This window comes from Phoenix dactylifera, chromosome 11, assembly GCF_009389715.1.
Source record: "Phoenix dactylifera cultivar Barhee BC4 chromosome 11, palm_55x_up_171113_PBpolish2nd_filt_p, whole genome shotgun sequence".
NCBI lineage: Eukaryota > Viridiplantae > Streptophyta > Magnoliopsida > Arecales > Arecaceae > Phoenix > Phoenix dactylifera.
In genome coordinates this window covers 26,505,093-26,532,528 of record NC_052402.1, presented here as the reverse complement: position 1 = coordinate 26,532,528, position 27,436 = coordinate 26,505,093, and the positions used below count along the sequence as shown (strand labels likewise).

General features: G+C 38.8%; 1 protein-coding gene across 2 annotated transcripts; it reads left to right on the top strand.

Annotated features, from left to right (window-relative positions):
* The first annotated feature begins 3,069 nt into the window (after positions 1 to 3,069).
* Positions 3,070 to 26,897, top strand: LOC103722488 (serine/threonine-protein phosphatase BSL3-like). 2 transcript variants are annotated; one of them, XM_008813064.4, is made up of 21 exons: positions 3,070 to 4,067; positions 4,387 to 4,447; positions 4,759 to 4,837; positions 4,934 to 5,013; positions 5,102 to 5,196; positions 5,332 to 5,431; positions 13,124 to 13,193; positions 14,955 to 15,056; positions 15,140 to 15,221; positions 20,513 to 20,692; positions 22,642 to 22,915; positions 23,101 to 23,338; positions 23,547 to 23,717; positions 24,127 to 24,365; positions 24,778 to 24,862; positions 24,987 to 25,085; positions 25,242 to 25,441; positions 25,550 to 25,625; positions 25,717 to 25,852; positions 25,932 to 26,071; positions 26,181 to 26,897. In XM_008813064.4, the coding sequence occupies exons 1-21, from the start codon at positions 3,683 to 3,685 to the stop codon at positions 26,262 to 26,264; spliced, it is 2,976 nt and encodes a 991-aa protein (XP_008811286.2). In that variant the 5' UTR covers positions 3,070 to 3,682; the 3' UTR covers positions 26,265 to 26,897. The 2 variants fall into 2 exon arrangements, with proteins under 2 accessions (XP_008811286.2, XP_008811284.2); XM_008813062.4 differs by having other exon boundaries at positions 3,071 to 4,067; positions 23,098 to 23,338.
* Positions 26,898 to 27,436: the final 539 nt, after the last annotated feature.

The following is a 27,436-nucleotide window of genomic DNA, read 5'->3' as shown; positions in this document are numbered from 1 at the left end:
TAAATATACAGCGAAACAATTTAAATAATAATATGCAAACTTTATTTCACTAACCAGCTCAATATTTAAAGGTCTCATGATTCTAACAATATTCTAGGATAGAACATCAATTTAAATAAACTCTAATCTAAAATAATCTGCGCCAAAGTTCTGCTATTCGCTTTTCTATATTAAAAACCTTGATCGTGCTAATTCTTCGGATCTATAAAAATAGTAAGAAATCGCGTGATAAGCTAAACAACCCAATAAGTAATGATTGCTATAGCTAAGCAAATCATACAATCAAATGGATAATATTTTGCAGAAAATGAGCATATATGCATGTACTAATATACTACGAAATATTTCTTAAAATAGTAAATTTATGCTCATTAATTCAAATTCTTTCAAATATTCAATATATTTTATCAATCATGAGCTATGACTACATCTTCCCTATGGCAAGGTCATAATATCAGTTAATTTTCTTGCAGTGAGCCGCATATCATCTTGTAGTAAAGTTCTTCAGGACTGCATATCTGCTTGTGGTATGTTGCTCATCATCTTGGATACAATCTTCAGAATAAATTATATGCCAATGTATTAGCCCCTATTGGCGGAGTCCCTAACATAGCTAGGTTGAAATTAAAATAGTTCTAGATTTCCTATTTCAGTTTGAAAATCAAGCGGTGTCAAAATCAATCAATCATATCCATAATAAATTATCTATCATCATAATATTCCAAAATAACATATTCTGTAATGATATACTATCCACCAAATTTATGCATCATGAATAATACCACTCAAAAGTCATGAATATAATAATTTAATGATTATTGATAAATTTAGAAAAGTGAAATATTACTTACTTTACGAGCAATCCAAAGTATCAATCCAATCAATTTCAACAATCCTTCTAAGATCTTGATATTTTAACAAATAATATTTTCATCAGAATTTATCATTTTTATTTCAAAAGTAGAAACCCTACTTCCAACACCCTCTTAGGGCTAATCTAATGGAAGTGCTCGACACCCCGATTGGTCTGATCAAAGTGAAGTTCATCTCATCATGCCTGAACTAGGATTCAGGAGTTTCGATATAGATTAAGGGTGACCAATTCTAACAATATCTAAAAAGGGCCAAGGTGGGGCTAGCATGTCAGCTGGCGAACATGGATCAAGGACTATCACCAAGGTTAATCCAGAATTACGAAGAGAGATGCCATATTTAGATCCAACATCTCTAGAGAGAGAAAGTTCATTAGAGAGAGAAATAAGAGAGAGAAAGGATGGAAAAGAAAGAGAAAAAAGAAAGGATGGGAGAGAGAGAGAGAAGAGAGAGAAAGGAATCTTCTCTCTATCTAACCAAGGAAGAAGAAGGAAGAGGGTGACTCTAGGTGGTGCCTGGGGTTAGGGACCCATGGCAAGCCAACAAGCGACAGGCAACCGACGACGCCAAAGACAATCAAAAATAAGGGTTCCGACTCCTCAAGTCATGAAACAAGACAAACCCGGTGGCCGGATCGCCGACCATGATAGTCTATTGTGGAGGATCAGGAGGAAACTCCTGCGCTGAGCGCCAGCGACGGAACTCGCCAGTGATGAGGAAAAACAAAGGTTGACCGGTCAAAATAAGAGAAACAGGGGTTTTGCCCCTTCTTAGCCAAAATCTGACGATCACTGGCCGAAATCAAGATTTCAAAGCATCCAGAAGGAAGAGAGAGGGTGGCTCAAGGGGGCCCGGGTTTTTACTTGGCTTCCGACGGCATTTGAATGTGGTGGCAGCTCAATGGCGACCGAGTTTCGAAGAGAAAACCGAAGAGATCTCCAGCGAAGAGCTTCGATTGGGGCTGGTTTTTTGGTGAGGTGGAAGAAAGGATAGTGAGGAGCTCTAAATAGAGCTCGGCTGCGACCGGAATCTCACTCGGAGTCAGATTCTATCCAACCATCTTGGGGAGGAAGAGGACTCTCCAGGCATGTGCGCGACGCATGCCGAATTTGCTTTCCTCTTTTTTTTATTGGGCCAAACTGATTGGGCTGTCCAGTAGATCGGGCCAGTTTCATGGGTTTTATATTACATGACATTACAAGATGCACAAATAGTCATGATTAAGGAATTGGACCCCATTCCCTTCCTAAAATACAGAGGATTGGAACCCTAAATCGAGGGTTTATTATATTCAGACATGAAGAGGTAGGTAGGTCATGACTCACCACGACAGTGACATAAATACACATGGTGTTAGTATCATAAACGAGTTATTAAACATTCTCGTTACGGGACTTATTAAACCAGGAAGCCTACATTTTGTTTACCTAGTCTCCATACAAATATAGTTCCGAAAGAACACTCTTCTGGGTCACATCTTCTAAAGATTGGCACCATTCCACAGAAGGCCGAAGAGGACCATGATAATATAAAAAGCTATAAGCCAACACGGTCCTATCTAACTTACAACAAACTACTCCAAATGGCAGTTAGCTCCTAGGTAGAATCAAATATATTTATTCACAAACGCACTCATCCATTATTTTAAAACAAATAGTGGATCCAAGGATGGCAAAAATGCAAACAGGACCATGTCAGAGTGTCCATGTTAAGGCTAATATTCTTTCTTTTTTCCTAACCACCTTGGAACACACATCTGACCTCATTTACCGGAAGCAACGAGGAAACATCATGTCCTGTTACAAGACACAATTATAACCTTCCCATTGACTCGTCCTATGTATATTAAGACATAAAGTTCGAACTTCATGATATGTTTACCGGTTAGTATTAATTATCTTATGGGATCCCTACAAACTTTAGGAGAAGGTCATGGCATTGCATGATAGCCTACTCATCTCTCCCCCACTGTCCACTCCACCCCTACCGCAGACTCTTGCGTGCTTTGACGTCGAAGACGAGTCCCGTTGGCCTTCTTATATTCTTCTCTTTCTCTAATTCGGATCCCATGATGGAAAACCGGTACTTCCCGTCATTACCCAAGACACCGGTCCGTGCCGGTGAGAAAAGCGATCCAGCGACGGTCGAGACTCGAGTCCTCGGATCGGGCCGCCCCCTTCCACCAAGCAAGGGGAACCCCTGTGTGTCTCTCTCTCTCTCACTATCTCTCCTCTCTTGGAGATTTTCTCCCGTTTATTCCTCGGCGGAAAGACAGAAATTGAGAGAGAAAGCTGAGGCCATAAATAGCAAGAAAAATAGAAAGAAAAAAATAAAATAATCAAAAATAAACAAGGGAGACGAGCAAGGCATTAGTTTATCTGTGTCTCTATTCTCCATCTCTATTTTTCTCTCTCCTCCGTTTCTTCTCTCTTTCTTCCCTTTCCTAATTTAATTTCTCCTCCTCGAATTTTATTTCCATTTCCATTTCTATCTCTATTCCTCTCTCCTCCTCCGCTCGCGCGAGCGACGTGGGATTTGTTCACGGAGGTCGGAAGAGGGAAATAAAAGAAAAATAAAGGGGATCTCTCTCTTTCTCACTCTCATAATTCGTTCCTTTTTCCATTCCGACACGGCGACGATACGGCCGAGAGATTCGATCAATTCCGGCCCCCGCCGCGGCGGCTGAGATGAATTCCGGCCGATTTTATCTATAAATCGGGCGGTAGGGCTCCTCGATGTGGAATGCTCGGCCCGCATCGCCCCGGTAGGCCGCCGCGGAACCCCCACTCCGATCTACCCGACTGCGACCATGGAAGTGGACGCTTCCATGTCGACGGAATCCGACCACGATACGTCCGCGGACAACCACCATGACGGCCCCTCAGAGTCCGCCGCCTCCTCGCCGGCGCCGGTTCCTCCGCAGGGGCCGCCGTCGCAGCAGCAGCAGCCCGCTGCCGCCGCCGCCGCCGGCGGGCCCCGTCCCGCGCCGACCTACTCGGTGGTGAACGCGATCATCGAGAAGAAGGAGGACGGGCCGGGGTGCCGGTGCGGGCACACGCTCACCGCCGTGGCTGCTGTTGGGGAGGAGGGCACGCCCGGGTACATCGGGCCGAGGCTTATTCTCTTCGGCGGCGCTACCGCCCTCGAGGGCAATTCCGCCGCCCCGCCGTCCTCCGCCGGGAGCGCTGGCATCCGTATGTGCTCTCTCTCTCTAACCCTCCAGTTGTCCTCCTTTTATGAAACCCTAATTATACTCGTCTATTAGAAAGATTCAAAGAAGATATTTTGCTTTTCTTGCCTTGATATGTTGCTGTGAAGATTAAATTCTGAGGACCCTCTGCTCAGTATTCATCAAAAAATTAGGGAATGGTGAGATAGGAGAACATAGAGCTGTGCGATTGGACTAAAAATTCGATCTTTGGCGTATACAAGTGCTCTGCCGTGCTAATTGGTTTGAGAGTTTCTACTCATGTGCTGTTTTGTCGTCCAACTGTTGTATTTTCTGTGCTTCAGGTCTCGCAGGTGCAACTGCTGACGTCCATTGTTACGATGTGTTGTCAAATAAATGGACAAGGTAACCTCATAAAAGCTGATTACTTGTTGATATATAGAGCACCATGAAGCATCAGCTTATACTTGATGCTAGTTCACGTAGATAAATGACAGATGATATAAGACTCGTATGGCGGGATGTGACTTTATTTTCATATATAGTGTGTTTTACATCATGTTTTTGAGTTTTGTTTGGCTGGAAGCAACTTCTGTTAGCAGAACAAAACTATAAGGATCTAACTAACATCTTCCAAACTCCTTTAATGAACTATATGGTTAAACATTTGACATCCACTTCCGCAATGAGATGATAGTGCTATCATATGTTTTCAGGCTGACACCACTGGGGGAACCACCGTCCCCAAGGGCTGCACATGCTGCAACTGCTGTGGGCACGATGGTGGTAATTCAGGTATTTGCATAGCTAATAACCTTGGAAAGATTTGTTTGTTATGTTAAGTTTGGACACAATTTTTTTTTTTTTTGGATCTCTTTGCGATACAATCAGGGTGGAATTGGCCCTGCTGGTTTGTCTGCGGAGGATCTTCATGTTCTGGATTTAACACAACAGCGACCACGGTGGCATAGGTTATGATCATATCTAAGCAACCTGATTGCTTATTACTATGTTATCACTATATTAATCAATGTTCCGGTACTTTATGCATAAATGCAGGGTTGTTGTCCAAGGACCTGGCCCTGGACCACGTTACGGACATGTGATGGCTTTGGTGGGGCAAAGATTTCTATTAGCTATTGGTGGAAATGATGGTAAGCTATTTCCTTTTTCTACTTCTTTGTTCATATATATATATGAGCATGTCATTGTTGCCAACAAAATTTAGATGTTTTTCAGCATTTCCTGCTAATGTAAATGAGTTTATAAGGTTTAAACTATATCTTCAGGGAAGCGGCCTTTAGCTGATGTTTGGGCCCTAGACACTGCTGCCAAGCCTTACGAATGGAGGAAGTTGGAACCAGAAGGTGAAGGCCCACCTCCGTGCATGTGAGTATTCTTAATAACAGTTTCTCTCCAATAAGATAAATGTCTTTTCATATTATTTAGTTCCATGATCATGCAGTTCATTAAGAAGGTACTGTGGCATTTTAGTCTATGTGCATGGCCTCTTGTTGATAATTCTGTACTGCCAGCATAATGACACAAACAAACTTTCATTCCTTTCTGCTATCTCTAGCAATGTCAGCTCATGATGGCCAAACATGGCAGTATTGCTTATTTAAGGTCTTTCTTTATTATTTAAAGAATGCATGCCTCTTTAAAAGTTTATTTCTAATTTATCTGTTGTTCAATTAATATTGACAGTTGTGTTAGGATTCCTAAAGCTATGTGATGGATATATTTATCAGCTTATCATGCAAATTATGTATGTTGGTCCAGCTATGTCCTGTTATGATCAATATTGTTAAGATGGGGATTGGATCATAGATTATAGAGGGGGTCAAATTGGATCGTGGATCGAATCCCGATTATGAGATTTTTTTTTTTGATTTCCTTTCAAAATTTTAAAATATAAAAGAAATGTAAAAATTAAGCTTAATTAAGAATAAAAAGCCATTCATGTAGTAAGTCTATTTCCACCATAATAAATCCATATTTAACATGCCTAATGACCTAATAAAACAAACATCATTTCCAGTTATTCAAGATGCTTGTAGGCCATCATTCCAAATATATTAATTCAATTATCTTTTTGGGTACAATAGTTTAGAAAAATAAATTAAATTCTAATTGATGGATAAAAATTACAGATATTTGCTTCTTACTTTTAACTCCACAGAGTCCAAAATCCCTTTTCTCCCCCTACGTTTTAGCTGCTAAAAACCTGCTTGGTTTGCTAATTTTGTGCACTTTAGGGTTATTAGTGATAAGTAATTCTAAGGTATTTTATGTGATTTAATATGTATATTACATGATCAAGTTGGATTTTATGACCCATTATGTGGATCTAGATCTTATGATTCTGAAAGATCCTGTTTCCAGGATGTGAACTTGACTATATAAAGCTATTTCTGTCCTGATCATAAGATCTGGATCATGGATTACAATTAGTAACAACAGTTTTGATGCCTTTTGTTATATTTTCTTGTTTAGGATTTTTCATTTCTGAAATTTAATTTATATAGTCTTGAAAGGTGATTGTAGCATTATGGTTCTCACACTGTTTGTTAATTCATGGCATGTAGCTTGTCTCTATGTTCTTTTCAGTTTTTTTCAGTTCTATATCTAGTGGTAGTTTTTCTCATGAATTGGAGAAACTACTCTCACCATGCTCAGAAATAGAACATCTTTTCTTATGTGATTCATGGTAGTTCAACTTGCCATTCTTGGTTTACGCTATCATTATTGATCATTGACATTCATGATTTCATGGACTAGGGCTGTCATTTGACTTATGTATATAACTAAAATATTGTCTACAATGTCAATCAATGTGTAATTTCCCTTTCTAGTTTTTTACCAGTACCACCATTCTTGTAAAGCATTTTAAACTATTCATGTACCTTTTGTCGATTTCTTTTTTACTAGCAATGGCTTTTTGAAAGTTTGGATGTTTTAATTGTTATACATAGATATACTATAGGAAAATATTTTGTACTATTTTTTAGGGATCGGGGCTAATGTTTTAAGAATGCTTCATCTCTTCATCTCTTGGGAAGAGGGGCACCAAGTTTATTCATTAGTGTTAACCCTTTTGAGTCTGACTTTGGCACCATGTAGTCAAAACTCTCTTCTTGCCCAAACAAGTAGGGTTTTGCTGTCCTTGAACAATTGATACTAGGTACTAAAAGAGGTCTAAGAAAAATATACTCCTAAAGTTCCACTTCCATCTTTGTTTGTGATGTCTTGCATATCTAACTTTGTTCGGTCATAGTAGAGAATGAGAGTAGTAACATTTCCACATTTTCTAGTTCTTTATGAAGCATAAAACTAGGATGCCCAGTTCCATTTGGACAGCTCAAAGCCTCAAACATATTATTTTTCCCTGTCTACTGATTGTTTTGTATATTGTTTAATACCAAATTTAGGTTGCAAACCATACCTACTTGTTTTAGTTGTTCCCCTTAATGAATCCAAAAGATGAATGCACTTGTCACTTTTGCTTTATTTTTTAATGTGGTCTTTGTTTTATTGAGCTCTCTCACTTCTCTCTATGCCTGGTGACTGGTAAACCTCTTTGAGCTTGTGGAGCCCTTCATTTATTTAGGTAAACTCGTTATTTTTTAACCTCAGAGTGTTTTGTCGGCACATGTTACTTCTATCCACATTTCATGGGCTCTAATTCAACAATACTGTGGTCAGATTTTAAGGGTGTGTTTGGTGTTGCTTGTACTTTTTAGAAGATTATTTTCAAGAAGCATTTTCATATAAAGTGCTTAAACAAGCTTTACTTTTTTGGATATTTGCCTTTTGGCGATCGCATTATTGTAGAATTACATTTTGTGGGTGTGCTTATCATATTTGAAAATCAAGGAACAAACTCATGAGAGGAGATGCCAGAACCTACTTTTCTTAGCTTCTCCTAAAAGTCACCTTTTGACTTATTCTTCTTATAGAAATGCTTCTCAAAGGATGTTATCAAATACTAAGGTTTCTCAAAAAGCACTTTTCTTATTCTCAAAAAGCACTTTTTTTATTATAGAACTCTGAAAAGGACTTATGCAACACAAAGTGCAACCTTGGAAGCATAATACAATATTTAATTGAAGTCACTCTCCTTACTGTCGGCGGTTGCCATCTAACTCATATGATAGTGCCTGTGGCTGAGCTCTGAGCTACTTAAGAAGGTCTCATCTTTATTATTCCTGAACTCAGGGCCTTGCATGTCTGGATGGAAGGTGATTGGCAAGTGATTGTTCTTGGATCTCCATGCATCCATCTGCCTCCTTAACATTGGACATCCTTCAGCTAAGCACTCAGCATGATCATTTTAAGCCTAGCCATATTTACCATGAAGGCAATAACCTAACTGATTGGATGGCCAACTATGTCATCGATCAGTTTGGTCAGCATTGCTTGACTTCCCCCTTCTTCTCCTCCATTTCTTAAGGAACTTCTTACTTTCGATTTTAGAGGATGTCTCTGTACATATATTATTTGAGATTTCGGGTTTACCCAAAAAAGACATTACAAATGAGTATAGTGCTACAGCTTGGATCTATATGGAAACATTCAAATTAAAATTGAACTCCAAACTAGATTGAAATAAAAAATAGGAAAAATTATATATACACCCCCTCAACTTAACATGACTTTTGCTTAACCCCCTTCTCAAAGTATGCTGAACTGGCACGTACCAGCCGGTTCAGCACGTACCGAACCGGTACGGGTGTCGACCAGTCTGGTTCGGCTATACAAAATGGTTCCAGCCCTATGGGGCCAAAACTACAGTGTTACTGGGCCGAAACCGGCCGGTTCGGCTAGGAATCGGTGCGAACCCAGTTCATTTTTTTTCCCACAGCGTGGAAGCTTGATTTGACCACAATGCGGATGTGTTGTGGCACACTATGGCCACGACGAACCAAGGTACCGGTTTGGTACTAGTTCAATTTGGTTCGAACCGATCCGGTAGCCGACCGGTACGTCGACCGGTACCGGTTTGGCATACCTTGCCCCCTCTTGTTTAAAAATTTTCAATTAGATCTCTTAAAGTTTATTAACTGATGCAATGTCGTCTCTCTATCCATCTTCGTTTACCTGAGTTCGGGATCGCATCATATGATGGTCACTTGATATATTTAGGGCTAAAATGCCTTTGATAACTTCAGAACTAAAATTACCTAATCACAGTTAGCTTCCTTTGATCTTGTCACCACTATCGACATGGTCCTTGGATCTAGGGACATTAACTCGGTAGCCTTTAGGATCGCTTGGTTTGCCATGAGGTGGGCAAACTTTGAGGTGGGGCATGCATTGTTGAGGGCTTTGTAGTAGAGGAGGAAGTCCTCTGGTGAGAAATTGTAGAAGGTGGTGGATGGCGGCGATGAGGAGGGATCCTTTTGATGAGGACCTTCGGTAGTGACGAAGAGGTGGTTATATAGGGTCTCCACAAAGTAGAAGGCAACCCCACTCCATTGGATCGCCGAGGTTGAACTTGGACTCTAGGATCTTGACCAAAGACTTGACAACCAGGTTATTAACTAGCATAGACCGCTCCACTTCTTGGCGGTCTGTCAAATTGCTTCTGCTCGATGCCATGTTCTCTTTCAATTCTCGAATCTCTTGTATCTGGTTGTATAACCTTGTCTTTTGAAACACATCTCACCAACCCTATTCACACTCGATGTCTACACTAGAGCAGTGCCTCAATGAAGAGCTGGACCTTTCCTAATGCCTAGTGCCCCCCTTGTCCAACCTCATTGTGGTTCTTTCCTTGTTGATCATCACCACCTATTTCATTGCCCTTGATTCGAGACCTCCACCCGGCTCTTGAACTTCACCTTTTGTCGCACCATGGTGGTGATGTTCCCCTTCAATGAGCTCACCCACCGAGAGAACTAGATCAACTCCTCAATGTCCACCTTCGACCGCTCGTCCTAGTTTAGCCTCTTGGCATGCTGGTAAATTTTGAGCTATGGTGCCGAGCAGTCCACCAGCCCAACTTCCATTATGTGGGACCATGCATCCGCCCATAAATGGAGGTTTCTACTCAGTAGCTAGTAAGGTTGGTTGTCCTTCACCACAAGCCCGATTTCATGTGGCTGCCTATCCAGTAATAGCCCCAAGAATGGTGTTATATCAAGGTCATAATACAAGATGGTGAGTGCATCGATGGTAGTCATCAAGGACCATAATTAGAGGTTGTTCAAGCTAGGTAGATTACGACGAACAGAATGTATTCGTTGATGAACTTTAGATCTATGGTTGCGTATAACTAGCAGAAACTGCCACTTTGAATGAGGAAAGAAGTGGGTTTGTATACTAGAACTCAACATCAGCATGGTACGAGCTGAAGATCTCGATCATGACATGGTAGGTGTTTCTTTTCTTGGAATGGCGATGGATGCTGTTGGCACATGGGAGTTGTTGTTGACCTGGAACCAGTAGCCACTGCCCTCAGCTCTATGTCGGCTCAGATTGATTTGCCCGATTTGAAGTCTAGGTTGCCATGGATGGACCTCTCATTGTTGCAGCCAGCACCCCCTTCTTTGTTGCATGGAATCTCGCTAGAAATAGAGCACTTCCTCTGGAACTTCATCGAGGATCTCTCCTCTCTCGCTCTTACGGCCTGAGCCCTGACCTCTACCTCCTCTGCGTCCCCCTCCACTACTCTTTTCTATCACCATCATGGAGACAGAGATGCCCTTGCTCTTGCTGCAAATCTTGGAGTTCTCCTTCGATGTCTCTATAGCTGTTGATTAAGACCTGGAGACGCCCCCTACCTCCTTCTCTATCCTTTCCTCCCTTAACCTCGCCCACAGCTTCAGCATCTCCAAGAGTGCCTCCTTCATCACTTCTCCCAAGGCTGATCCTTTTGCTGTCTCCTCCTGAGATAGGTGGGGCTCTACTTGAGTCCCAAACCAAACCATAGGCATCGGAGAGTGTAGGTCAAGGATAATTTTGTCATTCTAGACACCATCTTAACAGTGTTGGGTGTTTGGCGGGGCCCAAGACCACATTGCATCACTTAATGACCTAACGGATCTAATTGAAAATTTTTAAACAAGAGGTAAGGGTTTAAGTGAAACTGGCTTTAAATTGAGGGATGTTTGGTAATTTTCTCTTAAAAATAACTAATTGAATGCATAGAAGGGAGCATTGTTTTTAGATCAAGTTATGAGATTGAATTTGCATTTTGAAGGGAAATAACAAGTCTAAAAGTAAAAGAAGAGAGAAGAAAAGAGGACTTTGATGGTTTAGATCAAGTATGGAAAAAAATCATGCAATCAAGACTGAAATTGAAATATGGAGAGAAATAATGAGTATGGAAGTAAAAGAAGGAAAAGAGGTTGATGATGTTCGGGGCCAGATCTAAAAATCAAGGCCAAAACTAAAAATTTGGGTCACATTTGTGGAGATAGTAGCCTGGCTGGAAGCATGAGCAGGTAAATTGCACACATGGCATATATGATGTGTGTTTATATACAGTACATAAAATCTTTAATAACAAATCCTGGCCATCCATTCATTTAAAATGGATGGCCATGATTAAAACCCTGTTTTATTGCTTAAAACCCATTACATATCTAATTGCTATGCTTCTGTTATCTCTTTCCCTTCCCTGCCATCGTCCTCATTTTTCTTCCTCTCACGTCCCTTTCCCGCATCTTATCTCCTTCCCTTCTCTCTGCCTCCTTTCATCTTCCTGCGCTCCCCTCTCCGCATCTCCTTTCCTCTCTTCTCCCTCTCCTTCCTCTTGTCTCCCTCTTTCTAGTGGCAGGAGACCTCAGTCTTTGAAGTACTAAAACATCTGATGGATGTCATGGACTGGACCCCATAATCCTTACAGCTTGTGTCCCTCTCTAGCTCAGCATCTTCGATGCCTCATGCATCTCCATGACCCCTGTTCCCATAGTGACCCTGGAAACTGCGGCAACCCTGATAGCCTGGGCGAATGCGCCCACCTTCCTCTCTCTTTCTTTGTTAGTTGACCCATAACTTGTTTACATGCTCAAAAAATGATTAGATTTATATATGTATCCAATTTGTTTACTGGCCAACAGATTAAAATCTTCTACTAGTTTGTCAGAAAAAAAGAAATTCAAAATTTCAGTGGACCGCAGCTTTACAATCATTTATCAAATATTCCACCTGCTTGAATCAATCATGCAAAACATGTGATAACATCACAAATTTATAATCATTAATTTCTCTTGTACCCAAATATTTCTTTGACTCATTGGTTTATATCTATCCATTATGTAGTCCCTTGAATTCCCACACGTGCTAAGTGCTAGTTGATGGTCCAATAGATAATCATGGGATTTGAGCTGGACCTTTGATATGGTTTTTTCCTTTTTATGTTCTACGAAAGAAGCTTCCAAATAAGGTGTTAAATGTTGCCTCTATCTATCTCATGCTGTCTTGCTTGCTGCATCTGAAACAACAGAAAATGAAAAAGGATAAAACAATAATCTAATAGTCATGTTGACCTCCATCTGCGATAATTATTACCATGCTTAATAGGATGACATTGACACTGAAGAAGAGGCATGGCAGAAAGTGGGGAAAATCAACTGCCTGCCTAGCAGGACAAGGAAGTGCAACCAAACTAATATAAGTGAAAAGAGATATTCTTCTTCGCTTCTACAATAGCTATAGATCATTGGAATCTGTTTATATTGTTTTCTATGATGGCATGATGCAACTGCTTGGGAATATTAATTTGATCATGACACAAATATTACTTTTGAAATTGAACAACACGTCATCAACACTGGTTTTGAAGGTGCAAATTGAGCTGATAAATGATATTAATGCTTCTATGAAATGAACATGATTCTAGTGTGTAATGCTTAAATAGAATGCCTTCTAACTATATCAGGTATTTTGTTGTGAAATGAACATGATTCCATGCCACACTTGACTACAGCAGATAGTTTGTTACTTGTAATAACCTTTTTTAACAAGTTTTGTATTATCTTTAGATTGTTAATGTTTTAATTTATGGTTACTGAACTTCTCTAATGTGCTTAGTTGTCCTCCTGATTAAACTCATTACTTGCTGTTTGTTTTCAGGTATGCAACTGCAAGTGCGCGCTCTGACGGTCTTCTTCTGCTATGTGGAGGGAGGGATGCAAATAGTGTGGTAAGTCAAAAATTGCTTTAGAGAATGATAACTGTATCAAAAGGTGTTCTTTATCAATAGTGTAAAGCAACAAAATGACATTGATAATCATTAATGTTAATAACATGCTGTGGTATACGAGACTTATTCCAATATTAATCTGCATATTTGACTGTTTAGGAGTTGGCATTTTATTAGTATTGCACCGCTTTTCAGGATAGTGTAACAAGTCCCTTAGAATATTGGGCCTTGATTTGATTGTTACCATTTCTTTAACATTTTACATGCAAGCTATAACTTTAACTAATAGCCTAACTTATTGCTCTGTAAGTTCAGTATGCTGTTCTTCTATGAAAGGACTAGATTTCCCTTGTGTATGTGGGGAAAGTATGGTGGTATATTGTTGTACTTTTAAAGATAACTTGATACACATCTATTGTTGCAGTTGTAGATATGGAATTAAGTTTCATGTTGTTAGGACCTGTTGACCTTCTTCCATTGAGACCTGAGGGTGTGAGAGGGTCTTAAAGGGGCAATTTGGATTCCAGCTTTTCCGCTTTATCTAAACTGCTGGGAAATGAAGGTTATTAATCATATGAAAGTTGTAGCATAGCAAGGATTATTTTCCCATTGATGCTAGTTGATTGTCGTACACTGATGGAGGATGAAGTGGGTTAACAACGATGGATATGGGGCATCTGAGTCCGGCTTTTCCTTGCAGTGCACAAGGTATCTTCCTTTTGCTTTGTGGAGGACCTTTGTGTTTGTGATGTATGGACTATATTGCTTGGGCATAGGCATGGGTGTCTATGTTGGGCATTGGAATAGGGTGTTGTTTCTCCAGAATCCCTTGAAAAAGGAATCAATCACATAACACTTGGATATGATAAGTTTGTGTTCGTATGTGTATATTTGACACATCTATAATCACTTGTCAGAGTTAAGCATTTGTATAGTGCCTAGAAAATAATAATAATTAAGGGGCAAATCCTATATTATTCTTCTCGACATTTTTTAGTTGATAATTGAATTAATGAAAGCCCATCATTAATTATGCCAAAATATGACAACCAAAATAAAAAAGAAGTATGTTTTCTAGCTAAATTAAGCCATCAAATTAGAGAGCATGTTCCTCAGTCACAGTTCCGCATTTGATTTCCATGTTCCCTATGTCTCTTTTTTCTTGTTCATTTTATAGTTCCTATACATATCTCAGCAGTTTAGGGTGCTAGAGGTGGTCAACAACAATGTTGTTGCAAAATAAAGAAATGCAGTTTTAAACTCATGCCCTTGTCTGTGAGCTATCAAGATATTATTCTTATTTTAATCAGGTGAATGTGTAAAGGTGCTAGTAGGCTGAGTGAGAGGTAAATCTTCCAGTTGGCATGGCTTCATGTTGCAAAATGTGAAAGCAAAATAATTCTCTATCTGAGTAATGAGTTAAAAGCCTTAAAGTTTTTTGAACTGATGCATTTGTAGAAGATCTCATTGGATGCTATCATTTGAAGAAACATCATAAGCAACAAAAAGCAATCTTGCGGTGTTTATTTGTTGGCCACACACCTCCATCATGACAATGAACTACCTATACTATATTTAAATAAGCCTTGCTGCTTGTTTGCAAAAGACCTGTATCCATTATTATCCATTGTGGTATATTTAATGTATATATTGATATTTCTGAATGACTATGTTGACTAAATATTATCTTTCTCGAGTCCCTCTTTAAAAAATTATGGTTACTGATTCACATGATTATCCTTTTTTAACTTGCTTATGTAGCCTCTGTCAAGTGCGTATGGTCTTGCCAAACATAGGGATGGACGTTGGGAGTGGGCTATTGCTCCTGGTGTCTCTCCATCCCCTAGATACCAACATGCAGCTGTACGGCTCATATCCCACATTACATTTCTATCAATAAATTTTGTCATATTCGTTTAATTATTGTTAACATCATATTGTTGTAGGTTTTTGTCAATGCACGACTTCATGTATCTGGAGGGGCTCTTGGTGGTGGGCGCATGGTAGAAGACTCTTCAAGCATTGCAGGTAGTTTTTTATGTCTAAGGTTGTGTTGAAGATGGATAGTTAGATTGGCCAACCCCACCCAAGTATTTGGTTTTGGTTCTTTGGTGGTGCCTTGCCAAAAAATGTGGGCCTAGCTAATTATAGTATGGGTGGTTCTACATCTCTCTCTCAAAAATGATAGACCAACCCAAGAATTGGATTTTTATGTTAACTTGATGTAGGTACTATGTTGTCATTCATTGGTGAGAACTCTGAGATATTCTAATGGTTGCCTTGTGGTTTGGGCAGTATTATTTTTGTTCTTAGTGTTAAGGCAATACGTTCATTGGTTCTTATTAGATGAACAAGAAGAGGTACTTATCTGATCTATGTACTAGTTCAACATGTAGATCTTGGCATTGAGTGTTGAAGTACAACCCTCAATTAATTCCAATATTGAACTTTGTAGCATTTTTCATCGAAATGGTATGATACTAGTACTGATGGTACTTACCAATACCAAGGTTCGTAGTTTTGGTATCGGATCCTGTATTGGTACCATACTGGTACAGTGTTGATATGCCCTATATGGGGTCAATTCGGTGTATCGAGCTCAGTGCGGTACCAGTATTGTACGGTACCTCCGGTACGGGGTCGGTTTGATGTCCCGAGACTATCGCCGATATACCCCCATATCATGTCTCAGTTCAGTACTGGTACTATGCAGTATGCCTAGCATGGGATGACATGCATTGGTATGGCGAGCCTTGACCAAAATTGATAGCTTCAAAAAATAAAAAAATTGTCATATTCGGTACAGTTGGTATGGTACCATTGGTACACATTTGTATGCACAGATACGGCATCTGTACATACCGAGATGCACCAGTACAGTCGGTACATTTCAATACACAATTTCGTTGTCCCAACACCTATACTAGTGCTGGTTTCATGTCTAAACAGTTTGATCCATCCTATCTTGGTGGTTTTTGAATCCATGGCTTTTATAAATGAAAGTTCTATGCAATTTTATTGGTGTGAGGCATGTCTAAGGTGGCGATTCTCATGCTAATGTTATGCCTTTATTCTAAATCTACTAAAATGGAGATGAAGGTGGTTAAAGGAACCAAGGTCCGTCGAACCGTGCTGAATCATCCGGTTCGGCCCGTACCAAGTCTACTCGGTGGGGTCTAGGTCGGTTCACCTATTTTTTTGAAACTGGCTCTTAGGTTCGGCCCGTACCAAGCCGACCCGGTGGGGGTCTGAGTCGGTTCACCTGCTTTTTTCGCAACCAGCTCTGGACCAGCTGGAATCGGTCCGAAATCGATAGGAACCGGTCGAAACTGACCAGAACTGGCTGGATCGGTTGCGAATCGTTTGGACTCGGTCGGTTCCGTGCGGAACTGTTGTGAATTGTCCGATTCATACCGAGTCGGGCCGGTTCCGAACCGACTCTCCCTCCCCTCTCCTTTTGTTTTAAAGACTGGTTGGAAAAGCTCGAGAAATTTCTCAAGCCTTCTCAACCTATCTGAATACTCTCTTTTTTTTATGATGAGAAATACGTTGATTTAGCACGATTAAAGGAGGATTCAACTCTAAATAGGTATGCTTCCTCTCTCCTATCTTGATTGGACGCCAAAAAATATCTTAAAATTTGCAAAATAAAGAGAAATCATGCCAAAATTTTTAATTTTGGCTTGATTTTATGATATGTTTTATATCTATAGATGATCCACACGATGACATAAAATTTTTTAATTTTCAGATTATATATAATTTTTTAAAATTAAAAATATACTTTAAATTAAAAAATAAAATAATAAAACAAAATTTTTAAAAAATATAAAATTAGAAGCATATTTTGGGGCATGCAAGCTAGTCTCCAGCTCAATTTGGTGTCTATTTATTCAAGTTTTGATGCGATTATGCATATAGTAGCCTAGGTCTAAATTTGAATTTTTTTTTGAGAAATAAGTAGCTTTTGATGTATGCCCAGGGGCTTACAAAAATATATATAGCATCCATTGTAGGTTTCTACATAGATCTGAGCTCAAATTAAATTTTTGACATATTTATATTTAAAAAATATTTTAAATTTAAAAAATAATAAAAATATATAATTAATACCAAAAATTATAAAAAATTAGTAGTATGTGATACATATTTTTTAGAAGTATTTTCTAAAGTAAAAATATATTTTTTGAATTTATGGTTTTAAAATATAATTTTTAATTTAAAGGATAGTTCTAGTGGTCATGAATTTGCTGGTCACGGAGGGAGTGGTGGACATGAGACCACCGTTTATGAGACAACTGCATTCACAAAATGGTCTTCGATTCACCAGTCAGTTTCAGTTTACACATGCTACACAGGATAGGAACCACGGTCCACGATCTGGTAGAGCCCGCGAGGATACGATTGCATATAGAGGACGAACTCTTTGAGGTCATTTAGAAGGACACGATGCAGATGTAGATGATCTCGCATATAGAGTAGAATCCATAGACGTATCAAATTTTGAGTTGTATACTGAATGCCTGACTCATATGGATACAGATATATATATATATATGGTGTGTCCAAGGCATCGTCTTCTGGTGGCTATTATCCTACACAATCCGAAGCATTATACGGATCGAATTTTGCTACTGGCATATTCGGATGGGCCTCTCCATAGCCGTATTATTAGCTAGAGGACACCTCTCAGAGCTAGAGCTTCAGCAAGAGATCCGTAAGTGCTTATAATCCAAAGCGTGTTTCTTATGGGATGAATATACAAAATTGTAACGTTGCTTAGTTAGAGGAATGTGCTGATATGCCTCCTGACTATATTAAGATCCGGATATCTACGAGAGACATCGTCACTCGACGAGATTTTAGATATCGATTTATATTTTGTATTTTAAATATATGTAATTGATTGTATTATTTTATATTTTTTATCTCACTAGTTGAATTTAGGATATTTCATATTGCTTCTTGTAGCATACAACATTTTACTAATCATTTTATATTTTGTATCACTTTAAAACAAAAGAATGCATAATAGAAATTATAGAAACATTAAAACATTAAAAAACATCAAATTATACTTAAAACCATTGATTTTGTTTTTTTAAAATTGATTACCAATTAATCAAACTTGAAAAACTTCAAAAAAAAATAAATTGGGCATGCTGGTTCGCCTAAGCTTACCATGTGTTGGTACGGTACTAAACCGGCATGCTCAAGCATACCGTATATCGGTATGATATCAGTTCGATATTGTATCAACCTGTTCGCTGACCGGTACAGGTCATGGTATCGGTTTGGCAGACCTTGGAGGGAACTCTCTAAAGATGGATTTCCCCCCTTCATTTTCAGATTTATTTTTGATAGTTAATTATCATTTATACCATAGCCTTAGTAAATCACTTTGAATTGCATGTTTCTTGTATGTGCTAAAGCAGTCAGCTGGCCTCCTACATTGTAAGGGGGCGAGGTAAGTCGATATTATTCCAGAGCTTTATTGGTTATTTTGATTTCCCCAAATAATATTATAGTTTTCTTTGTTCCATGGTAATTCTTTGGTTCGTGTTAAATGAACTTGCAATCTACCTAATATCTGCATACAGATGTGAGTGAGTTGGGAATAAGACAATATATGGTTGCTGAATCTTCGAGACTCCGAACATTCTTAAATTCATTGTCAAAAGCATGAGGAGGATTTGTTCTTCTATTGGTTTTCTATCTTTTTGAGGAGTAAGTCTATTTACTTGGTTAGGAATCAACATTTGATTGGGAGGTTCTTAGTAAATTTTCGTCATTCTGATCTCTATACCTTTAGTGTGATGGCCATTCAATGTAGAGACAGCCCAAACTCTTGTAGAATCCCTTAGTAGAGCTTAGACTTCGTCCATTGGAGCCTTTTTCGTTGCAACAGGATTTAACATCTCGTAGGCTAATGATGGATGTCATCCATGAGAACTATATTATTTGATGCAGCATGGTACAATATCAAGGGCGTCTCTCTTACTTTTTACCAAGGTTTGCCGTCTTGGTATCGGACCCTACCATTCTATTACATTGTCGGTATGCAATACATTACAAAACAACGAGGCATACCGAGTGTCAGTATGGTATGACACTGTATTCTAGTTCAGTATTGGTACGGTATAGTACACCGGTAAGATACGGTACTGTACTGACTGGTATTGGCAAACCTTGCTTTTACCTTTCTATGAAAGCAAATAAGTTCAAATATTTTCTGGCTTATGGATGCAAACTTCTTTGGGAGGCAGGGCTGTTATCCTCATAGTGTAGGTGTATCACTTGTTGCTGATAAAAGTTACCTACATTTCCTTAATTAAAGAAAAGGAAAAACTATGGTTTTAATCATCTTAAAAAATCTTTGCTTTTGCTTTATCGAAAATCTCAGGCCTGATTTCACTGAATGTCTAATATCTTGCCCTCTGTGCAATTAAAATTAAAGAAAACTAAATCTAGTCATAATCTAAATGCTGTGTTAAATGCTAACTAATGAAGTTATTTTATCATGTTGTTCTGACAATGAGTGAGCCATGATCATGGATGATTTAAATCAATGTTTAAAGTTTCAGTGCCTTCACCGGTATCTTACAGGTATAGTATGGTACTGTACCGACAGGCAGTATGCATGTTATGCTGCAAGGCAAAGTGAGATGGAGTACCTCGTATCAGCATGGTACAATTCTGAGGGTGTACTAGTACTGGTACCTTAGCTGTAGGGTATAATACAGCTGACATGAGAGCATCACAGTGCATTAATTTATTGGTTAAAATTAATATCAGAAATCCTTAAGTTAGTAAGCTGTTTTCTTGTTTGTGAAATACTTCCATGGTGGTTGACTACCAGTAGTTGAATTGTTTATCAGTGTGCAGTCAAAGAGGTCTGTTTGTTGCTACAGTATTTTACAATGTCATGATTGAGGTACACCATAGAAACTGATTCATTCAAACTTGTGCCTGTTGAGTATTTCTTGCGTTGGCTGTGCTTATACATTGATTTCAAATGCTGCCAATCTTTTAATTAGGCATGGTAAGTGAATCAGCCACGTATCCGCATGGTTGTTTACAATAAGTGAAGTTGGCAATCTGTTTCTTTATTACATTGATTAATATGTTACAGTTAATAGTGATTCTTGTGGGTGCATGACTAGCATGTTTACATAAATCTTTCTCTAGCACGCTCACAAGGCTTCCTTTTAGATCTTTCTCTAGCACACTCACAAGGCTTCCTTATTTTATTTTGCTTTTTGCATGATGAATTTCTTTACAGATATCTCACAGGTGCTTTGTATTCTTGTTCTGTTTAGTATTGGATACTGCTGCTGGGGTCTGGTGTGATACAAAATCTGTAGTCACGAGTCCCAGGACAGGGAGATACAGTGCAGATGCTGCTGGTGGAGATGCTTCTGTTGAGCTAACACGTCGTTGTCGGCATGCGGCTGCTGCAGTTGGTGATTTGATTTTTATTTATGGAGGGTTACGCGGTGGTAAGAATTAAGACTCATTTATTTGTAACAAAACTTGTTTTATCAATATCTAAGACATTGGAGCTGATGTGTACCCTGGCTTTTGTCGTACACATTTTGAGTGTCTATCTCACATGGGCTGGTTGCTAATTATGTTCAAGAAAATGTCTATCAATTTTCAAATTTTTGCAAAACATAAGATGCGTACAATGATATATCACTTTATTGTGAATTAATTCTATGCTCATGATCCTATTCATGGTGACTGCCGTCATGGTATCATACACCAGAAATTGCTTTTTAAAGTGATAGCAGATCGCCTTCTGTTATTTTTAAATATGATGTTACTAGTCATATTCATCTCTTATATCATCACCAATTACCTCCACTACTAATAGGACTTCGTTGGAACATGAAAGATAAAAAATATTTCTGTAAAGTAACATTTTAAACATACCTCACATCATTCTTTTTTGTTTCCTTTAACTCCTATCTTGAACAACAATAAACATTGCAAGATTGGCCATAGTATTTGAGTTTGTCTTCTGTCAAATTCACACAAGATTAATATTATAGTGTGCACCAATTAGTACTAATTATGGATTGTGGTAGCCCATATATGTATTTGTGCTTGTCAAGGGTGGAGAGATTAGTTGATAGGACCAGTTAGGCTTTTTACCTAGTTTGATTGTTGAGGAGTGGGAAAGAGAAAAAGCTGAGGTAGAGGGAATTGGAGATTGAGAGAGACTGAGAGGCATGATTTTATTAGATATGGCTGGATTTGTTAATTTGAGAGAGATTGAGAGGCATGATTTTATTAGATATGGCTGGATTTGTTACTTAAGAAGGGGTATGGAGAAGAACAGTTGCAAGAATGGTTTGTGTTTAGGTTAGGTTATGTAGTTAAATATATGTACTCGACTGATACCAACCTGATCTATTAGTGGGCCTTTGTTGCTTGGACAACAGATTGAGCTTTTGACGGCTCCGCACCTGCCTAATCCTCCTACCAACTTTTGTTGCCTTTAACTCTACTCGACCTCTCTAACCAGCTACATCTGATTTAAATGGTCTTCATCAAATGTTAACATAATCTCAATGGCCAGAATTTTGAAGTGTGATACCTTCTTCAGAATCTCTCCATCTCCAGATCCTGCTTCTGTGTTTGTTTTCTAAAATATCAAAATTTTTTAATGATCTTCTTAACTTCTTCTCTTAAGTTTGTGCCCACGCCTGTTCGTACTAAGGGTAACTAAATACATGATAAAGGAAACTTACTAATAATAATGTATGAGCCTAGTAAGATGGCATTTTGAGAATTTCAAACCAGTTCTGCTTTAGTTTTGTGTTATGAACATGTAGAAGTATGTCTAATTCTCTTCTTGCATTAAAATTCCATAATTATCCCTCCATTGTTAGGTGCTACGTGCACCCTGCTCTTTCTGTTGGTAAGTTTGTTGCGCCTAACCCCTACTAAAGCTGCAATTTCAACTTGACCTGCACCTTAATGGTTTTGTTCATTTAAAAATTTGCCATATGTAGTGGGAAGAGATTGAGATATTCATTGGTGGGGTTCAGTTAGGCATGGCCGCATCAAATTCTTTAGGAAGTAGGAGGGAGAAGAGCAGGTGAGGAAGGAAGGGATAAAATGATCTTTTAAGATCAAGATAAGGGAATAGAAGTCACCTCCTGCATAATTGACTTGTGCTTTTCTCTGTTTTTTTTTTTAAAATATTTGTGTAAGGTTGTCATTGTATTATTGTTCTTAAGATGAAGTTTATACATTAGGAACTACCGTCAGTGGAGCAAGTGGATAATGACATTATATTTTTGATATTCTAAAAACTCACGCTTCTGTTATTCTGGAAATTTATCCATTTTCTCTGATGCTAGATGTTTGAGATAAGTTAATGTTGACCATCATAAGTTGATTGCTTTGGTTGTTAAATGGATAGTGATTTCTGATGCAGGTGTGCTTCTTGATGACCTACTTGTTGCTGAAGATCTGGCTGCTGCTGAAACAACAAGTGCAGCTTCCCATGCTGCAGCAGCTGCCAATGTACAAGCAGGAAGATCACCTGGAACACCTGGAAGATTCACATATGCTGATGAAAGATCAAAACAAACTATTCCAGAAGCCGTTCCTGATGGTGCAGTTGTGCTTGGTACTCCTGTTGCCCCTCCTGTTAATGGGGATATGTACACCGACATAAGCACTGAAAATGCCATGCTGCAGGGACCAAGGTAGTCTATCAGTGAGGATATGAATGTCTTATGACTGCTCTGGTTTTGTTTTAGCTTATTGTGGCAGGATTTTTTTGGGTCTTGAATGAAAATTAGCCAATTCCTTCAATTATTTTTAAAAAATCTAGTGGAATTTACTAGAATTGATTGGGATATGTCACTTAGGATTGATTTTGGTGCAGGAGACTGAGCAAAGGTGTAGAATATTTGGTTGAAGCCTCGGCAGCAGAGGCTGAGGCAATTAGTGCTACTCTGGCTGCTGCTAAAGCCCGGCAAATTAATGGTGAAGCTGAGCAATTGCCTGACATGGGTGGTTCAGAGGCTACTCCAAGTGGAAAACAAATCTCAAGCTTGATAAAAGTTCCTGATACTTCTCTCCCAAACAATTCTACACCAGCTGGGGTTCGGCTACATCACAGGGCGGTCAGTATGAAAGTGTCAACATGTTTCCAGCTTTGTTTGTATTTTATTTCATATCACATGATTGATTTACAAGTTACCAAGTTTCATCCCATGTCTAGTTTAAAGCATATTTGATAACTTAATGTTGTGGTAAATCCAGCTTTACAATCTGAAAACTAATCAGTGCTTCTGCTTTTTGGGACCTTGAAATTTAAATTTTGTCATGCAGGTGGTTGTAGCTGCAGAGCCAGGGGGTGCTTTGGGTGGTATGGTTAGGCAGCTTTCCATTGATCAGTTTGAAAATGAAGGCAGGAGAGTCAGCTATGGTACCCCTGAGAGTGCAAATGCAGCTAGGAAATTACTAGATCGGCAGATGTCTATCAATAGTGTGCCTAAAAAGGTGAACTTTATTGTTGTAGTCGAGCCCGCAGATTGAGTGCATGCAGGAACTTCATTGCAGTTAAATTTTTGCATTTTGGTTTAGTAAAAGAAATTTTTTAGTTGATTCTGTATTTTTAGTCAATATTGGCAGGCAAATATGATATGAAATGAAGCAAAAGGAAAATGATATAATATAAAATATTCCGTCCCTTTTCTTCTTCCTGAAACACTAAGATGAAGGAAACTAAATTGTTGTGTTTGGTAAAAAGAGTTAAGAGTATTGTGAATAAGTGAATTAAACATGAAACCCTTAATTCTAAGTGTTTATTTGACTGTCTTTCAGTATTTTGTAGAGTATTCTTTAGTATCTAGGTTTTCCAACTAGATTTTTCATCTCATTGTTCTGATATGCCTTTTTACTAATCCAGGTTATCGTGCATCTTTTAAAACCCCGTGGTTGGAAGCCTCCTGTACGCAGGCAGTTCTTTTTGGATTGCAATGAAATTGCAGATCTCTGTGACAGTGCTGAAAGAATATTTTCAAGCGAGCCAAGTGTTTTGAACATTAAAGCTCCTGTTAAGATCTTTGGCGACTTACATGGTCAGTTTGGGGACCTTATGCGCTTGTTTGATGAGTATGGTGCTCCTTCAACAGCAGGGGACATAGCGTATGTCTTCATAGCATAATTAATAGTTCTGTGCTTCTTTTAATGTTGCCATATTCCAATGCCATAATGTTGCTCTGCCTTATATTTTGGATGGTTCCTTGGGGATTCTAATCACTTGCTCGATTTATATCATAGGTTGATTTTCCTGAATAATCTGCTATCATTTATTATATAATTTTATTACTTGATATGAAATGTGAGGATGCTTTCGTCTTTCGTGTGTAACATGCCTGCATGTCTTAAAGTATCTCAGATTCTCTGCTTAGCCAATAATTTTATATATTTATACTCAAGATGGCATATTGCAATACAAATAGCTGCATACTTTCAGCTGGGAGCCTGGGAGTATCTGTTAACTTGTTTTAGCTGATTTGTTATGCTTGTTTTGCTTATTGGTGCCTGTCATTTTCAGCTATATTGATTACCTCTTCTTGGGAGACTATGTTGATCGTGGCCAGCATAGTTTGGAAACTATTACTCTTCTTCTAGCATTAAAGGTATTGCTTTGGCATGCATGCATATTTTAGCTGCATTTTTTTTAGATTAGCAGATGAGGTATCTTGGAAAAAAAATAATTCATCTCATAAACCATAGCTAAACCGTTAGCTTGATAATTTGCAGGTTGAGTATCCTCATAATGTACATTTAATTCGTGGGAACCATGAGGCAGCAGATATCAATGCTCTATTTGGCTTCCGGATCGAGTGCATCGAGCGAATGGTAATATATATATATGTCTCTCTCTCTCTCTATATATATATATATACATATATATATATATATGTATATATGTATATATATTTCTTTTCTTGCCCTCTTAATTGTATTCTCGAGCCAATTTGTTGCAAATCATCAATTTACTTCATCTGGGACTAGGGAGAGCGAGATGGAATCTGGGCTTGGCACCGCATAAATCGACTATTTAATTGGCTCCCTTTGGCTGCACTAATTGAGAAGAAGATTATCTGCATGCATGGTGGCATTGGTAGGTCCATAAATCATGTGGAGCAGATTGAGAACCTTCAACGACCAATTACGATGGAGGCAGGATCGATTGTTCTTATGGATCTGCTTTGGTCAGTATTCAACTACCTATAATGCCTTGACATCATTTCAGCCTTTTGTCTGATATAAAAATGACATTATAGCAGCATCATACTTTTGCCATTTTTGTTTACATATAGGTCTGATCCAACAGAGAATGATAGTGTTGAAGGATTAAGACCAAATGCTAGGGGCCCAGGCCTAGTTACTTTTGGGGTTAGTTTTTTACTTTTTAATTTGGTTAGTTTGCTTCTGCTGTAATATTGATAGGGACTGTGTTTCTGATGCTATTTACTTGTTACTGCAGCCTGACCGTGTAATGGAGTTCTGCAACAACAATGACTTGCAGTTGATAGTACGAGCACATGAGTGTGTGATGGATGGTTTTGAACGTTTTGCTCAGGGACATTTGATTACTCTTTTCTCTGCTACTAATTATTGTGGTAGGGGATTCGTCACTTGCTAAGCAGCTGATATTCTTGTTATTTTCCTCTGCTAATCTTTTCTATGGTGGGTGTATAGGCACTGCAAATAATGCAGGTGCAATTCTAGTTCTGGGAAGAGACCTTGTGGTTGTTCCGAAACTTATTCATCCGTTACCCCCTGCCATTAGTTCACCCGAAGCATCACCAGACCATCATATCGAGGATACATGGATGCAGGTGTTGCTCTGCTCTTTGCATAAACCTTCCTGTTCTGGCGATTTGATGCTTTCACTGTTCTGTAATCATGAGTATTTTTGAGCTGATTTTTTCATTCTTGTGATATCAGGAACTTAATGCTAACAGACCACCAACGCCAACGAGGGGCCGCTCGCAAGCAGCAAATGATCGAAGTTCTCTTGCCTGGATATAGCATTTTGTCACATGTTGATATGGTCATCCCTCTTCTATGGTCAGAGGCTCCTTTCTGGTGGGGATCTGGCTGTTTCTCATTTAGACACAAGGGATCACCTTGTGAGATTTAGGAGCCAACATGATGGTATGCAAGGGGATCAACACAAGGAGCCACCTTTGAAATTACAGCGCAGCAGCTTACCAATGGTGAAATGTGTGATCGGCATGTAAATCCATAATGCCCTGAAGGTGGTTGACTCTCTAAGCCAGAACTAGTTTGATCCAGTGTTGCCTGGGTTCCTGCAAAACTTCACCTGTGTATATTCAACATTGCTGGCAGATAGGTAGAGTGTATGTGGTCTCCTGTGTCGCCCATGGGAATGATGAATAGGCTTACTTTATTAGGTATTCTTTCTTATGCTTAGATTCTTCTCTTGAGAAGACATCATAGTGTTGGTGAAAGCAATGATGAGTTTCACAAACTATACTGGCAGGCATGTATGATAGATATTTTCAACATCACGTCTTCACTGTAATTTCCTGGTGCTGGGATGTACAACAATGTAAGTTTTGATGGATAGCATATATTTGAGGTTTGCTGAAGAAATTATTTTTCTGATGGCTGGGGAAGAGCCTGTAATTTTCACTGTAATTTCCCTGCTGCACTAAGTACTGAACATTATCAATTGGCGTGGTTGGTGCTGTTTCTGTGTGGAAAAAGAAAGATCATGTGTTTTTTTTTGGGTGAGGTGGTGAAATTGGCGGCTGTGAACATGGAGAGGAAGTGTTGTCGTAACTCGGGAGTGACAAATATTCTGGCTAACGCTGGGATATTTCTTACAACAATCAATCAGAAGCATTCCTACCGGCCGAATTAATCGTTTGACATCCAAGAGAGATTTCCTTCCGGGAAAAAAGAGCTGTTACTCTTCCACCAAGAGGTTGTTAAGAATGCGAGAGTAATCTGATGGATCAAAAATCAGCACTATAACGGAGTTCACCAATCTTGTAACTTAAAAAAAAGAAAAAAAAATTGTATGCACCAAGAGACACCCTCTGTATACTTTTTTTTTTTTTCTCTCGTCAAAGTCTCTCAATTTGTCTTTTTTCCTTATTAAGCTGTCTATCCAGTCTACAAGATTTGCCTTCTCTTGATTTTTTTTCCTCCTCTAAATTTTTAACTTTTTTAGA